At 39.3% G+C, this 16,476-nt stretch overlaps 1 protein-coding gene and 2 non-coding genes across 12 annotated transcripts in view; 2 read left to right on the forward strand and 1 right to left on the reverse strand.

Annotated features, from left to right (window-relative positions):
* Positions 1 to 1,419: 1,419 nt before the first annotated feature.
* On the forward strand, positions 1,420 to 1,491 carry TRNAQ-CUG. The gene has a single exon. It is a non-coding gene; the product is annotated as a tRNA-Gln (tRNA).
* Positions 1,492 to 2,545: 1,054 nt separating this feature from the next.
* TRNAQ-UUG lies at positions 2,546 to 2,617 on the forward strand. The gene has a single exon. It is a non-coding gene; the product is annotated as a tRNA-Gln (tRNA).
* Positions 2,618 to 5,007: 2,390 nt separating this feature from the next.
* The window catches only part of NARF (nuclear prelamin A recognition factor), a 38,899-nt gene continuing 27,430 nt past the window's right edge, over positions 5,008 to 16,476 (reverse strand). For all 10 annotated transcript variants that reach the window (XM_044982228.1, XM_044982222.1, XM_044982225.1 and 7 more), the window contains 5 exons: positions 14,751 to 14,880; positions 13,692 to 13,764; positions 10,141 to 10,278; positions 9,611 to 9,768; positions 5,008 to 9,005 (listed from right to left, as the gene is read on the reverse strand). In XM_044982228.1, the coding sequence (XP_044838163.1) occupies positions 8,764 to 9,005; positions 9,611 to 9,768; positions 10,141 to 10,278; positions 13,692 to 13,764; positions 14,751 to 14,880 (741 nt within the window). In that variant the 3' untranslated portion in view covers positions 5,008 to 8,763. The remainder of the gene's footprint in view (positions 9,006 to 9,610; positions 9,769 to 10,140; positions 10,279 to 13,691; positions 13,765 to 14,750; positions 14,881 to 16,476) is intronic.

The raw sequence follows: 16,476 nt of genomic DNA on the forward strand, positions 1-16,476 counted from the left end.
AGCTAAAGTTATTTCACTTGAATGCTCCGTTGGGCGCTAGTCTAGCTCTTAATTTACTCAGAAACTGTTTTGGGGGCATACACCTATGAGTTATTATTCATAATTAATAATATTTTGTGATATTATTTATTGATTTAAGTTACAAAAAAGTAATTGCTGCGTAATACTCATATAGTGAAAATATATTTGTATCTACAACGTTTACAGTGCTTCATGGGCCATTACTTCAGATATAATAATTAATAATTATTATTAATGCACAAAGAGCCTATTAATTATGATTAGTACTAATGGTAGTTCATTGCACACAGAGGCTTGACGGATGATCTATTGTGTTAAGCATTGAAAAAACAAAAGAAAAACCAACAAACAAAACAGATAGCCAGACTAATGTTTCAGTGTTATTGTTTAAGCTTTTATTTTTCTCTTTGTCATAGTAAACTGTGATAGGTTATAGTAAACTGGCATAAGTTATTATTCACAACTATTCACTCTGATTCTACACGTTTACTGCCAATAATTTATTATTAATATCGTTATTTGATTTACATTCTTTCATTTTAGGGTCTGATCCTGCAAGAGGCTGAAGTTAATGAGAATAGAGGGCAGCTGTGAGGATTGGCTCTGGTAAGATCTGATCTTGCCAGTGGATCTGCTCTGAAACATGGATCCCAAAGCGCAGCATCTTGCAGGATTCCTCCTCCTCCCACATCTTGTTGAAGATTGGGTACCTTAATTAGGAATAATTCCAAAGAGATTGTGGGGTAAGTAATTCATTATTCAGTTTGTGATTTTTCCAAAGTGTTTACAGAACCAGACTAACACGGCTACCCCTCTGATAGGTTACTAAAGAAAATCTACAATATCCACGGAATTTATAAAATGGGAGGGAAATCTTTAGAAGCCACTTACAATACACAATACACAACATGGAACGCGTAATGGATTGTAAAATGATACAGGTAACATACAGCAAAAATGCTACTTGGCAAGCAAAACTGCAACATTAAATATCTCGAGCTAAACTGCACAGAAGGAAAACAATAAGCATAAACAATGTGGACTAAAATGCAGGTAAAAATGGAAAATCCATAATTTAAAGCAAATCGTGCAAAATTGCAATATGCATAAGAAATTCCATCGAAAAGTAGGCAATTTGCTGAATGTTGGGGGAAAAAAATGCGTTAATGTCAGCTCTAGGAAAACAGTACAGAAATGCCACGTATTTCTAGGCTCTTTTTAAAAATAATTTGTTTATTATTGAAGTAAATTTTGCTGGATTACTTCAGGATGTAGTAAATATGTAGAATTAGTGCATGGGGACATCTATACATAAAAGAAAAATCACTCAACTCTCCATGTAAAAACGTATGCTATGATGTTAGCTCAATGAGATCAATTCTGAAGCTATAGTCAGGTGGTTCCATGGTGTAATGGTTAGCACTCTGGACTCTGAATCCAGCGATCCGAGTTCAAATCTCGGTGGAACCTAAATTTTTTTTTTGGTATGACTTAGTTTCTGTACTAAATATTGCCAAGTAAGTATGCTTTTATATTAAGTATATACATATTATTTAAATCGAACCTAAAAGTATTCATATTTTTATTATATTCTCTTTACTGCCAAGTAAATATAAGAACTGTGGATTTAATTGGAAAAATATATTTAAAACGGCAAAAAAAGGCACATTATAGCACATTATACATTGAAAATTATACATGTATTGGATGTCACTGGAAAATGAATGGAAAGGAAATTTTATTTAAAGGAGAAAAACAGCAGGGTGTTTATAGCTATATCTATATCTATCTATTTTCTTGTGATTCTTGTTATTACCTTCAAATATAAGCTAAATCTAGTAGTTGCTTTTACTATGAGGTCATTATAACTTTGCTAGAAGAATCCTGTGGTGTGTATGAGTTATGGGGCAAGAATCATTTGCCCCTTCTATAGTGAAATGCAAGTAATCCTAACTATAGCAAAAGTAAGTTATTTATTATCTAACTTTAACTGTGTTGGGCCTATCTGTGAATTTATCTTTTGTTATTCGCATTTTAGCTTTAAAATATTACCTAGAACTATAATAGTCTATAATAAAAGCACCCAATGAAACAGCCTCACAAATCTTATTTAACAGTGGAACTGACACGGTTTGAGTAAGCATCAAAAGCGGGTTGGCTTGCGTCGTGTCAGCTTCTTGTATGCGAGTTCAGTTCGAAATGCTGCGTCAGCAATGCAGCGTGCACATTCTTTTGCATGTTTGTATGTATCAAAACAGGAGACAGCTTTGCCTTTTTTTTAACAATCAAAGCTGCAGTCTGCGGCAAGTTCCTTGCCACTTTAATGTCTGAGAGGGACAGATCAGTGCAATCAACATATTGTACAGGTGAGGCGTGAGATTTAGCGAAGAATAAAGTCTATACTTAATAAGAAATTTTCTGGCGAAGAACATCTGTTTTAATGAATGAGAGTAAAACATGACATAGATTTGCAGAATGAGCCAATATTTGTTAGCCAGTAGAACAGAGACTGCTGCCACCATCTGGTTCTATGGTGTAATGGTTAGCACTCTGGACTTTGAATCCAGCGATCCGAGTTCAAATCTCGGTAGAACCTTATTTGTTTGCGGTATTTTGCCAGCTTTCTTTTTTAAAAAATCATTACAGATTTTGGCATAGCAGGTAAGTGCTTATTTACGAAGTTGAAAGACATTACATAACAAAATAAAAGGGGCTGAATAAATAAATACATCTGTTGGTAGTGACTTTTTTGCAAGACAATCTCTTTTAAACAAGATTGTTCATATATGCACTGCACTATCCCATTACTCTTTATGTTCTAATACCAAATAGGGTAATATTTGTGTTTTTAAAAAAACTTTAAATAAACACTGCAAGGTATTTTTAAAACACATTTTTATGGTTCCTATACAAATTATTTTGCTGTTTCATTTCTCTTAATACATTCAACCCTTAAATTTTAAGCAGGTTTTGTTTAAATCTGGTATAATGTGCTGCCCTATTATATCAAATCCTTTTATTCAAAATATTAATTTTAATTTTTTAAGAGCAGTTTAGTCAAATTTTATACTATACTCTAAAATATGTCCTTTAAAAGAAACTCTGTCACTATTATTGTTGCTTGGACACTGGTGGGGTGGGGTTAGGCGCCTCTACACAGATTTGTACCAGTTAATTACACTGTGAGCACACTTAGTTCAGTTTAACTGTAATTTATTGCAGTTTAAAGCTGCTGTTAACTGACTTAAACTGAACCAAGATAAGAGTATCCAGACCACCTTTTGCTTTGGTTTAAAAACCACCTATTAAAAAGCTGCAACTCTGCATGGAGACTACTCCCTAGAGCAGGGCTAGGCAACCTATGGCACGGGTGCCGAAGGCGGCACGCAAGCTGATTTTCAGTGGCACTCACACTGCCTGGGTCCTGGCCACTGGTCCGGGGGGCTTTGCATTTTAATTTAGTTTTAAATGAAGATTCTTAAACGTTTTTAAAACCTTATTTACTTTACATACAATAGTTTAGTTATATATTATAGACATAAAAAGAGACCTTCTAAAAATGTTAAAATGTATTACCGGCACGCGAAACTGTAAATTAGAGTGAATAAATGAAGACTCGGCACACCACTTCTGAAAGGTTGCCGACCCCTGCCCTAGAGTCATTGGCTCCACCTAATCCAAGATCCCCTCACCTGCTCTCTATTTTAGTACTAACACTCAGCAGCCAGTTTATGCTGCGGTGACCCGAGAGCTCCATAGTGCATAGATGCAGAGCCCTCCCTTCTGCAGGCAGTTCCCTTCCTCTCCCTTACATTGACCAGGTAACCCTACCAACTGTCTTAAAAGGTGCAAAGGGTATTTAACTGCCCAAAGAGTCAGATGGGTACCTAGTGAGATTTTCAAAAACACCTGATTTCAATGGACGTTAGGCACCTAGGTGGTTTTGAAAATCCCAGTAAAGCCCCTGTCTGAATCTTTAGGTGACTAAATACCTTTAAAAAAAATCTGGCCCCCTGTCACATCTCCCACACCAGGATGAATTTCACACTGTAGGTTCCGCGAACCATTTTGTAAAGAAACTGCCCTTGGACGTGCTGTTTACAGACTCAGGAAAACAAAGCAGAAAATTACATTTGTCTCATGTTTGGGAAGCTCCTTCCCAATCTTGATGGCTACAAACTTATTTTGAAAATTAAATCTTGGCTTCAGGAGCACAATTCTGCTCCCAGGAGATGGATTCTACAGCAAATTCCTTAGTTGCAGATTCAGAGTACATGTCTTTGCATTCAAGTGCTTTAAATTAACTGACTACAGTGTCGGTCTATGATGCTACAGACAGTATAATCAGTTACTGACCACAAATTAACCTCTACGTTTGTTCCCCATAATGGTTTTCAAAGTTAGGAACCCCACAGGAGCCATCTGGTTGGCTTACATAGTCACTCAGTATATAGTGAGGGTAACTGAACATTTCTTACAATTAGCTGAAAGGTTTTTGCTTGAATACTTTGACTGTGAAGAGTTGGTAGTGTTATAGTCCAGATGTCTTATTAACCGTGGATGTAAAGTATTGTTATTGCTGTGTGTCCAAAGGCAACTCTAAATGAGGAACATTTATTTTCCTTTTGGCAGTTTAATGACTGTGCAATAAGCTTAAAGAAAAGTGGTGCTGGTATCTCATTTGCCAGACTGATCGGGACCAAGAACCCTGGACAATCAGTACACACAGCCCTGGGGAGGGGCTGGCAGGATAGTGAGATATGGGCTCACTCAGGCTCTGGTCTCTGAAAGGGACATGGAAGGACAGTCTCCTCCCCTCACATTAGGTAAATGACCATCTCAAAGCATTTTAAAAAACAAACATTTGTAGGAAGTAGATTGTGTGGGGCTGCTAAGGTTTCAGAGAGATGTGTGTCTCTGTCGAGGCAATGGCACCTTGGAATAAGATGAGGCCCATGTATGTAACTAAACAAAATCACCACAAAATTAGAGTCAAAGATATTTATTAGGGCAATTCAAGTTCATGCTCCTTTTGAAATACAAAGCACCAGAGTTTAGATAACTGAACATCATCCAAATATCATCCAGTTGAAGCTGCTGAGCGGTGTACAGACATGTATTTATTAGCTATCACAGTCCCAGATCATATTAACTTGAAGTACTGTGAACAAACAAAAATACATTGGTGCAGTGGCTGCTAAGAGGCAAACTCTCTTATTTCTGAGGTCTTGGCAAGATGCCTTTATAACACTTACCCTTCCCATTAGAGACCTCAGAAGAATACTATAATACAATTCCTCTCACTACCAGTACATTACACGTCTAGGATATTTTATGGCATTAAACACAACCTCCAAATACAGTTTAGCATTTTCATTTTGCCAAAGATTTTTAAACACAGATTTAGTTTTCCTTAAAAAAACAAAAAAATCCACAACAAAACCCCACATTCTTTTGTACTCAGCAATGAATTGTCCCAGCACAACATTCAACTGAGAAGTAAAGCACTATGGCTGTGACTACACTAGGAACGTTACACATTGGTGATTCAGGGTGCTGTCAACAAATAAACTGCTGCTGCAAAACAGTTTAATTGCAAGTGTAGACAGGACTACATTATGTTCAGCACAGTTTCAGAAACTAGCTAGCTGCACCCATTGTCAACATGGCGTAACTTTCCTAATGTAGATTTAAAGGCTAGAATCTGATCTTAGATTCCTGATGAGCATTCCCAACATACCTAAAATCATAAGGGTTTCCAGTTTTAGGCTGAAACCCCAATGAAGCAAAAAATTTAGAGATTCCCTGAAAAACACTGAAAAATTATGATTTTTGCAATGTTAAACTTTGCAGAGGAGGTTCTTGGATGTTTCACAAACTGGCAGGTAATGGAAACAATTTTTTTTTAAATGATAAAATCAGATTTTTTTATTCCAAAAATAGTCTCAATTTTTCTAAAAATTAAACACTGAAAAGAAATCAGAAAACTCCCACAATCCCTAATTATAGAAAACCTAATGATACTATATGTAGCCACTACAGCTATTTGTTGGATGAGCATTCAAAATACACTCTTTTTTAAAGAGATGTTGTGGCATGTAACAGTTCTAAGAGATTGTTACACCGCTACTTTTTAAGTGCAGAGCATTTCAAATTGAGACACTGAAAGAAAGTGAATTCTTAATCTGATGATCTCCTTAATTTCCCTTTATATAATGGGAAAGAACAACTAGTATTTTACAGCCAGCCTTGTCTCATCTGATACTGTTTCTGTGGAAACTCAAGTATGGAGAGAATCTATTGAATGAAACAGGCATGTGTGCTCAAACAAAATGGCAGAGAGGGTTTTTGTTCAGTGATGGGCAGCTGCCAATGAGATGAAGCTGTTCTTTAAGCTCTAGCTTTACTTAAAGGATCCCACAGGAAGATAGCTCTTTCACAGCATAGTGAAGAACTAAATTTTAATCAAAAATTTAAACTGAGAACCAGTTTTTCACATTGTCAAGTATATGCACATTTTTCCTTTACAAAAATAAACAAACTGTACACAGAACTGAAGCTATATATATAAATTAACATATCGACCAGTTTTAAGCCATATATACATATAGAAATATATGTATATACTAACTTAGAACAATAAAACTTAATTACAATGTAATTCCATTGAAGGGTTCTGGGGAAATCAGAATAGATCAAGAAATTAAAACTGAAGGGCTCATGTTGCTTTCAAGTACTGAAGATGTTCACAAGCTTCATGTAATCCACAGATCATTCTTTAACAGACAATTTTTAAAATTTTTTGGATGTATAGGTTTTCCAGGATCTCCCTGCTGCTCCAAGCTCTTTTCCTAGCACAGAGGTAGATTTCTCTAGATGTTCAGTTATTGCGTCAAATGTAACATTTTATTAAAAAAACCAAACAAACCTGAAGGCTTACTCTGCATACAGGTTGCCATACAAGTCAGATCCACATGCCTTTTGCATTGAAATAAAGTATTATTAAAGTAAAGGAGGCTTGGATGAAACCTGCAATCACATCAACAAATTCATCTTAAACCAGTTGTCCCTTCCAGCAAGTCCACGTATTTCAGCACCCTTTCCCCCCCGCCCCTCGTTTTGAGCCTACTCCTATTTAAGTCAAAAACTCGCATTTGCCTCCAACAGGAATATGATCGACTCTGCTGTTAGATAGTTTATTTTTATTAAAAAAGAAGAAGACTGGAAGCATTGAATGCCTCACTTCCCACATTCCAAAAGGTAGATCCTGATTTCAAATATACTCCATCAAGATCTTGTATTATTAGCTTTGTGCACACACAAGTACAGTAACTGATGTTAAGAAATCAATCCACAAGATTTGCATTCATGCATTTCCCGTGATCATGACAAACCCCATTCATATTTTCTCAATAAAATGTGAAAGCTGAAATCATTCTAGTTTTGAGAGAGCCACTAATCAAAACAAGCATGAGGCTGCTATGAAATCTGGTGGAAGCCTTGTAATGGCTTGAATTTCACATCATATCCTTAAACATCCCTCCCTGAACTGCGAGGCTGTAGAGAAGGTTACATCCATCAAGCACCATTTTTTAAGCTTGTTAAATTAAGCAGCCATGTAATGTACGTAAAAATGCCCCCAAACTAGCACTATCAGTTTACATTATATTCTTATCAGCTCAAGAATGTTCCAAAATTAAGATTTTAGTTAGAGGCACTCAACAAATGTATCTTGTCTCTGGATTCAATCTGACACTGTGTATGCTCAGGACTAGCCAGAAATGGAATAGCAGAGGTATTGTAAATCAGGACTGAGGTCTAACGTAGAACCGATGTAGGGTCAAGATTGCAGGGCAAATGGCAACATCATGCCTGTCTTCAGATGGGGTCACCATCTCTTGCTTTCATAAACAAGTCAGACAAAATAAAATAAAAATTACAGAAAATATTAATTCACGATGCAAGTTTCTGAAGAGAGAGATTAACACGGTTTAATTATTTGTACAACCCAACCTGTTAACAAAAATCCTTAATGAAAGGACTGTATTACAACCATTTAGTATTATTAAAGACATTCCATTTATATTGGAATATTCTCCCTTGTGGTTAGTGTGTCTGTAGGAAGCTTGCTGCCAATGTTTTGGTAGGTGAATAAACCTTTTTATTGTGTAGGGCCGGAAGGAGTCAATTAAATCTTTCAATTACATTTTTCATCGGTCACTTTGTGTAAAATCCTCATTTTTTGGTTAACAAGGCAAAAAGAGTTCTAAATTACGGTACACTTAACACAACAATTCTAACCAGGGTGGCTGTTCTTGCCTGGTGAAAGGAATCACATACATAAGGATTACAATAGCTCCTGGTTGAGGGCACCAGTTCTGTAAAAGTGGTGAGAACCCTCAACCTGCATTAACTTCACTCTGAGTCGAGTGCATTGTACACCTAGAAGAAGGTGCTCACCATACCTTGCAAGATCAGACCTTAACTAAACAAGGAAGTCCCAAATACGCAGGAGGTCAAGCACAATAATAGTCTAACAGACCCTGTAGGGAACCAAGGCATTCAAAATAAAAAAATTGAGCAATGGTTCTTTGTATTAAGTAAGTAATATTCCGCAATTCAGAAAGCGTACTGGTCGTACGCTTGGCTAGTGCATAGCATCCTCAATTGCATAGAATGTTTCCAGTGCTGAGTTCATAACTAACCTATGCAAGTTTTTTCATCTTTTGTAAGCCTGATTTGTCACCACTTGATATCCATGCTGCTTGCTGTTTGATTTACTGCACAGTATTTGGTGTGCAGAGTTTCCTGGACCTTCTTGGAGTCCATCCCTTCCAGCCAGTCCTGGTACAGCTTTTGCACATGCATGCTGGTTTCTGGAAGCCTGACAGGAATTGCAGCATATACTTCCTCCATCTGGCTGAGCAATACTTTGTCAGGTTTTCCATCTTCAGTCTGGGCTTGGCCTTTTCCATTTAAACACCCTAAAAATAGAACACCACAGCCGTGAGACGGGATTAGTTTGGGAGAAGAACTACATTGTAGTTTTAAACTCTGGATTTACAGTGTTGTCCTGTTACTAATTAAAAAGGATAACTGCCGTTTGCAGTCAGCAGCCCCACTGATGCTGCTAAAAGGCACTGTTCACCTTTAAAAATGATTCTGTCGTCAGCAAGTGTCCAAATGTTGGTGGGAGTTCCACAGCAACAATCTCTTTCCTCCTCCCCTCCTTTCTTCGCCAGCTAGGTCCCACATTCTTCTCTTGCCCTCAACTCTGTATTTCAGAGGCCTTCCATTGAAACTCAGTATGGTCACAAAAGGACACACAACCCCTTTGCACTCTGAGCTAGCTGCTTACAGGTCATCCAGCAGAAAACAAATACTGTCCCTCTCATTTTGGACAACCTAATAGATGGAATGGACTCTCAGAAAGCCTGAACAGGTGTGTTTTATTTTGGACCATTCAGATTTGATGGTGGAGTGGCAAACATCTTACTATCATTAAAATAAGGATCAGCTCATTCTGGAACTTTCCCATGATACTCAAAGAAACAGAAAAAAGTCACCATGGATCCAGTATCATTCTTACCTCCAGGGCAGGCAAGAACCTCCACAAAATGATACAAGACCTTTCCCTTTTTCAGCTTCAGGACCACGTTCTGGATGTTCCTAAAGCCATACGCAGCTGCGAAGCGCAACACTGTCTCACCGTCCTTTTCCAGGGTGACCTCCTGGAAGTCCTTGTTTCTGTAAAGAGAGAGAGAGAAAATTCTAAACCCTCAGATCCCTTGGGGATTACTAACAGGATGATACAAGCATTTCAGTACATGCCCACAAAGCTCACATGATAGAAGGCAAAAGGGATAACCTGAGGATGAATGGGCAGGGCTTCTAGTTCCTAAGTGTTGTGGGTTAAATAAAAATTTGGGTGGAGATTGAAGAACAACTATCTACTCCATCTTCAAAGGAGAAGCATTATTAATAAAAGAAGAGTTAGTAACAGTGATTTTCCAGTGGTGAATTTACAGGTAGCTTATATAAGGACAATGCAAACAAGTTACTGCACTGAGGTTCATGTTATCCCATCCTATTAATACAGAGATCCAAAATTCAACTTACTTTAGTGTTTTGTATGTGATTTCCTTGACATCCATATCAAACAGCTCCTTGGCAGCATGTTTAAAGATGTGCTCCAGGTACCCATCAGATCTCCTCCCATCATGCCGTACTACGTCCTCCTCCTTTATTTCACCAAACCTTAGAAAATGGACAAAAAGGAGGGAGAAAGAAGCTCAGAGTTTGATCATTTCACTTGAAGAAAATGAGATTTGTTTTTCTTTCCCATAACATTTTTTCGTCAGGGGAAAAATAACATTTGTTCCTAGAAATGAACTTGTCCAATTTGTGTTTTGAGACAATGGTAAAATGAAATTGCAAAAGAGGAAAAATAAAATTGTAGCTCCAAAAACGTCAGGCAACTGAAGTTTAACAAAATATATACATAATACATATGTATATACATATGTATATAATACATACAAAATACATACATAATAGAATGAAGGCCAGGTGGTTAAGAGGCATTTTAAAAACCACACTCAAAATCACATGGAAACTGAGTTGTATCAGCATTCAGGCAATTTGAAAACACTTGTTTTAACTGTGAAAACCCCCAGCCAAAACAAAATGAATGTGAAAGAATAAATATCAGATCATATTCATTGTAATGTAGGAGGCACTTTTAGCCTTGAAGGATCTAAAAGTACCTTAGGCCTGGTCTACACTATGGGGGGGGGGGGGGTCAAACTAAGGTATGTGACTTCAGCTACACGAATAGCGTAGCTGAAGTCGAACGACCTTAGTTCGAATTTCCTACCTGTCCAGACGCCGCGGGATCGAACTCCGCGGCTCCCCCGTCGACTCCGCCACCGCCATTCGCGGTGGTGGAGTTCCGGAGTCGACGGGAGCGCGTTCGGAGTTCGAATTATCACGTCTAGATTAGACGCGATAGTTCGAACTCCGAGAAGTCAAACTCTCCGCGTCGACCCGGCGGGTAAGTATGGACCTACCCTTACAAATCATAGGCCTGATCCTGCAAACTTTTGCTCGTGAGAGCAGTTCTGCTGGCTTCCATGGGACAATGTGTGTGCCTAAGGATTTCCAACACTATGTCTGTAAACTGATATAGAAACAATATAGAGGGATCATTCCATGCAACATGGTAGCTTTGGACAGCAGGAAGTGAAAAATACTATATCCAATTGACATTGGATTCACCTTATCCAAGCTGAAATTTGTAGAATAAGTAAGTAAATAAATACAGGAATTGACTCATGTCTGGTCAAAGAATAGTACTGTATTGAATGATCTCTAGTGACCAAAATGGCAGTTTTATGCTGCGACACAAGGTGAGCAAGTGATTGAAATGGAGCCCTACAGAATCACTGGCACAGATTTTATCTTTCCGGCAGAAAAGGAGTGGTTAGGGATACATGGCACTATTGTTAGAAAAAGGCGTTTTTGACAGCAGTCCCAGCCTGTTGGCTGCTCCGGGGATAATAAGTTCTTCACTCTGCTCTCACTTCTGCTGGAAAACTATCCATAGCTCTGGTCTACTTTGTACTTCTCCCTGACCATCCCAGTGTGACCTGTCCGCTATATAGATAGTGCACTCTGCTGGCAGCAGCAGCCTGAGCCCTTACATTCAACCAGAAATCAAAAGCAGGAATTGTTAATGCAAAATAATATTATATCAAACATCTAACTTAAAAGAACCACATAAAAGTTGGGCGTTTATTCCTAAGGAACTAGCTAAATTTAACAAGTGAGAACCAGGCATACAGCATGTCCACCTGCTCTTTAAGCCAGATCATAAAGGTGGGTTTATTTAATTGATGGTAATTTTTTTTGTTACCAGCTGTGGTTTTGTTTGGTGTCAGTGTGTCCTGTATTTCCTAACTTCCGTTTATGTTAATGTTCTCCAGTTAAGATAGTAATTATGAGAATTACAACAGAAGTCATTTAGGATTAAAAAGTAACTTGAACAAACAATCACAATGATTATACTACAGCTTCAAGTGTATTGGTGCTTATTTTTAAAGAGGAGTTTAATTTTGTTTAATGTTAATATTAAAAGTAAGATGCATTTGTTCTCACTTCATTCCTATTCCTCTGAAGATCTGCTTTTAATGGGTGAAAAATCACCATAGGGAAGGGTAAAGATTTGTGATGTCAAGTCTTGTAACATGACTCAATTCTGATATCACGTTATCCCTCTTAAGGTGTTGCTCTCACCCCCTAATATAAATTAGCCCAAATACAGCTTAAAAGACATTCCAACTATATGTTTAAAATTTGAGATCGAGCTTGCTCTTTAATCATTTAATAAAACAAAAAGCCACCAACCTGGCCCTCTCTGTAAGCTTTTAAAAATGGGTACCTTTAACTCACATCCAGTGCAGCCCCATTAGCAGAAGTAATCACAGAGGCTATAGTGTAAAAAGGATTTAGGCATTCTTATCACTGTGTAACCTAGACTTCCCTAGTGTAGACAATGCCTAGGTGGGATACAATTTGAGGATGAAGGGAGAAACTCAAAGGGATTTTGGATAGTCTTGAAGGAGCTTTCTTCCACTCTTTGCAGGAGAGTGAGTTTGTCACTTCATTATGCAGTTGTGGAACGGGACTGAACTAACATGCATCACACACAAATTGGAACTGGATAACCTTTGAGACTCTACCTTTGTAACTAACTAAGTGGCCTAGGAATTCTGAGAGTGTACATGATGGTTTCTGTACTAGTCAGGCAGTGAGTAAACAAATACTCTAATGTTTTGCATGGCTTTTCTCTGCTGTCGTTTAACCAATAGATGTATTTATTTGATCTAATGTGCATAGAACCTAGTTGCTCTATTCAGGAAAAAAACATTTACCAATCCCAAAGAGGGTGGTGTTCACTTGTCACTAATTATCATGAAGACAATAGGAAAAATGGAAATTCACTCTGAAGATGCTGGTCTGAATGAGAGGGGATGACAGAACACAGAATAAACCGCACAAAAATTGCCCCAGCCCAGTCTAGTGGGAAGCTGGGTACTAGAAGAACGCAACCTGAGGGAATGAGTAGTTAACCCTTACACACGTTCAATTATAGCAAAGCTTTAAAAAAAGATATAGATGTGGACACCAAAATACCCCATGATAACACTAACACAAGTCATCAGTTCAGTGGATTCCAGAATCTCACCACTTTATACAGATCTAATACTACTGCACAAAGATACCTGGGTTTGTTTGTTTTTTAAATCATATCCATTGCAGACACTGAAGCCTATTGAACACACGATCTTGGCACAGCACAGGTTTCATTCTTTTAAATTAGGTTTTAAAAAAAATAAAAATATATCCATTAGAAAGGGCTATCTGTTGCATTTTACCACTTCATGCACTGGGAGATACAAGAAGCCTCTGAAAGAAAATGCTTGTTTCTCTAGATACAGTGCATGTGCACAGGTTTCAGTGTAGTCTGGTTTTGGTGCATGCAAATTTTTTTTTTTAATAGCTTATTTGTTTGAAAAAGCACTTCACATGTAGTGACTTCTGTGTATGTGACTTCTGTGTATTTGATCACTGGCACAATGACAACATAGCCCAAAGCGAAAGCTACTTACAAACTGTCTACAGCCACTTCAGCCACTTCTTTCATAGATACATTTTTCTGCTCCATTATTTGGACAATTTCACCTGTAGGGCAATGCAGGACATTTTATCTTAAACACAAACCAAAGTACACACACAGTCTCTCTCTTCAAGAAGGCAGAGAGCTGAAAGACAGGCAGAGCAAAAACAAACCTGGGGTATGAAGTAGGGTTGCCAACCCTCCAGGATTGGCCTGGAGACTCCAGGAATTAAAGATTATGTCAGGTGATGAAATCTCCAGGAACAGATCCAAAATTGGCAACCCTCATATGAAGCCGTGAATGAGTCTTGCAGGTCACCCCGTATGAATTCCAAGAATACCTTTACGCCGGACCACATCACCACACATTTCTGGATGTGCCACATATTTACCAAACTATGTTGGCAGTGTTTAAGAATGAATTAATAACTTTCAACCTATCACTGACCCAGTATTGGATGATACCCCTCCTGAGCCTTGGGGCAAGCTGGCATTTGGGAGACATTTCCACATTGCCCAAAAAGGAGGAAATGTTTTTGTGGCAGGTTGATCTTAAAAGACAACCCTTTCCTTCTATTCCCCCACCCTCCCGCCTCCCTGTGCAAAAAAAAGAAGGCAGCTGTTTGAAGCTGCTGGGGGGGCAAGAAGGTTGGACTGAGTAGTCCTCCCAGGAGAGAGATGTTAATTCATTAACAGGCAGAATGTGGATAAGGAGGACAAAGCCACAAACTAAATGCTGGCCAGGACAGCTTTTGCCTGTCAGAAAGGTTTGACAGCAGTGCAAGTTCAGATAATTGCTCTGGATGAGACAAGGAGCGCGGAACACAGACACAACCAGTTTTTGTTCTTTTATCTACCCCACACCCAATCTCTATGCAATACAGTAACTCAAGAAAGAGTCCTTTTTTAGAATCGGATGAAACTAAACCTTATTTTGACAACTACAAACTGCTAAATGAATAAAAAGCTAACCTAGCGTAAAGTCAGTTCAAACAACTGGTGAATCATGCTGCCGTTTTACATTTAGGAGTACATTTAAAGGAGGTTTTACCTGATGTTAGAACACAATCAACGTCTTGAGAGTTATACAAGGGGGTGTAAAAATCTTCCCGTAGTGCTTCCAATTTTTTGTCATAGCAAGGAGCCACGATTATATGGAAAATTTTATCTGGAGATAGGTTCTAAGGAATAAAAAGGGCACTTCTGAATTTTGTGAAAAGGCCAAGAACGCATGGAGACAAACACGGATGAAAGTATTATTGCAGAAAATTACACAGGTTATATTTACAGTCACATTAGGTCTGAAACTAACTGCAAGTCACAGCAACTGGGGCAGCTTTTTTTGTTTTGTAGAAGTTGATTATATTACAGTAGTTGTCAGAGCTATCCCAAACTAATACATTAGGCTATACAGCTTACTTCTTCCAAGTCACCCGGTTAACTAAAATTTGACTATAAAGAACAGAGAAAGCAGGAAACCTCTTCTCACAGAAGCTACTTCTAGTGCTGTGGATACTGTGCATTTTGAGAAGTGTGACATGTCTAGATTTGGAGATGCAGCTGTCATTTATCGCAGGGGCACCCACACTTTGCCCAGCTGATGGAAATGTTGGTAATTTGCTAGGAGGTTGATAGCTACTAACAGCACCAGCAGCATACATACATATTTATATAGCACTTTATAATAACTCACTGATGCAACCAACACCCCTATGTCATAGGTTACTCCTGGTGGGATTCTGCGCCCATGTGGGGGCGCAGAATTCATATGGCCCGCATTTTTCTGTGCCCCCCACGCAGAAAAATGAAAAAAAAAAAAATCTGCTGGGGGACGTGCCTCTTCCCCAGCAGCCCAGGCAGCATGTCTGTTCCAGAGTGCCCGGAGCAGCCTCAGAGACTGGGGAAGGGAGCTGGGCATGTGTGCCTGCGTGATCACCGTCGGGGGGGGGGGTGGGGGGGAGGAGTGGGGGCTGGGCGTACATGCATGCCAACAAGCGAGCAAGCAAGCGAGCAAGCCTCTGTCCCTCTCTTGGGACTGCAGCTCCCTGGCGTGTAAGGGTAGGGCTTTTTATATGCCTGAGGCAGGCTACAGGCACAAAGGAAGCAGCCTACCTGTGTAGTAAAGTTGTTAAAGTTGCTGTTGATGGTTCATTGATCTCATTCTCTGAAGCACAAATGTAGCAGCCTGCCTATTGTTAGTTAGCTGTTCTCATTCTCAGTCAATTCCCCCACGAGCATTAAAACCTGTGAAAGTTTTAAGGCCCCTACATTGCCAGAGTGATGTAAAGGAGTCTTATTATAAATGATAGTAAGGGCATGTCTACACTTGCCATTTAAAGCAGAAAAAGTCCATGGGAGCGTCTACACTTGCCAATGACTTTTTGCAGTGAAACTCAGAACTTTCACCGCAAAAAGAAAACCACCTCCACGCAGGAGCGGCTCTAGGAATTTCGCTGCCCCAAGCACGGCGACACGCCACGGGGGGCGCTCTGGCAGTTGCCAGTCCCGCGGCTCCGGTGGACCTCCTGCAGACGTGCCTGCGGAGGGTCCGCCGGTCCCGCGGCTCCGGTGGACCTCCCGCAGGCATGCCTGTGGATGCTCCACCTAAGCCGCGGTGACAGGCAGAGCGCCCCCCACGGCATGCCACCCCAAGCACGCGCTTGGCGCGCTGGGGTCTGGAGCCGGCCCTGCCTCCACGAGAGGCGTACAGCTCTGACTGGTGATACTTTTGTGGTGATGTGCAAGTGAAGACGCTTTCTTCCTGTTTACACAGCTTT

Source organism: Mauremys mutica, chromosome 12, assembly GCF_020497125.1.
Source record: "Mauremys mutica isolate MM-2020 ecotype Southern chromosome 12, ASM2049712v1, whole genome shotgun sequence".
Lineage (NCBI taxonomy): Eukaryota > Metazoa > Chordata > Testudines > Geoemydidae > Mauremys > Mauremys mutica.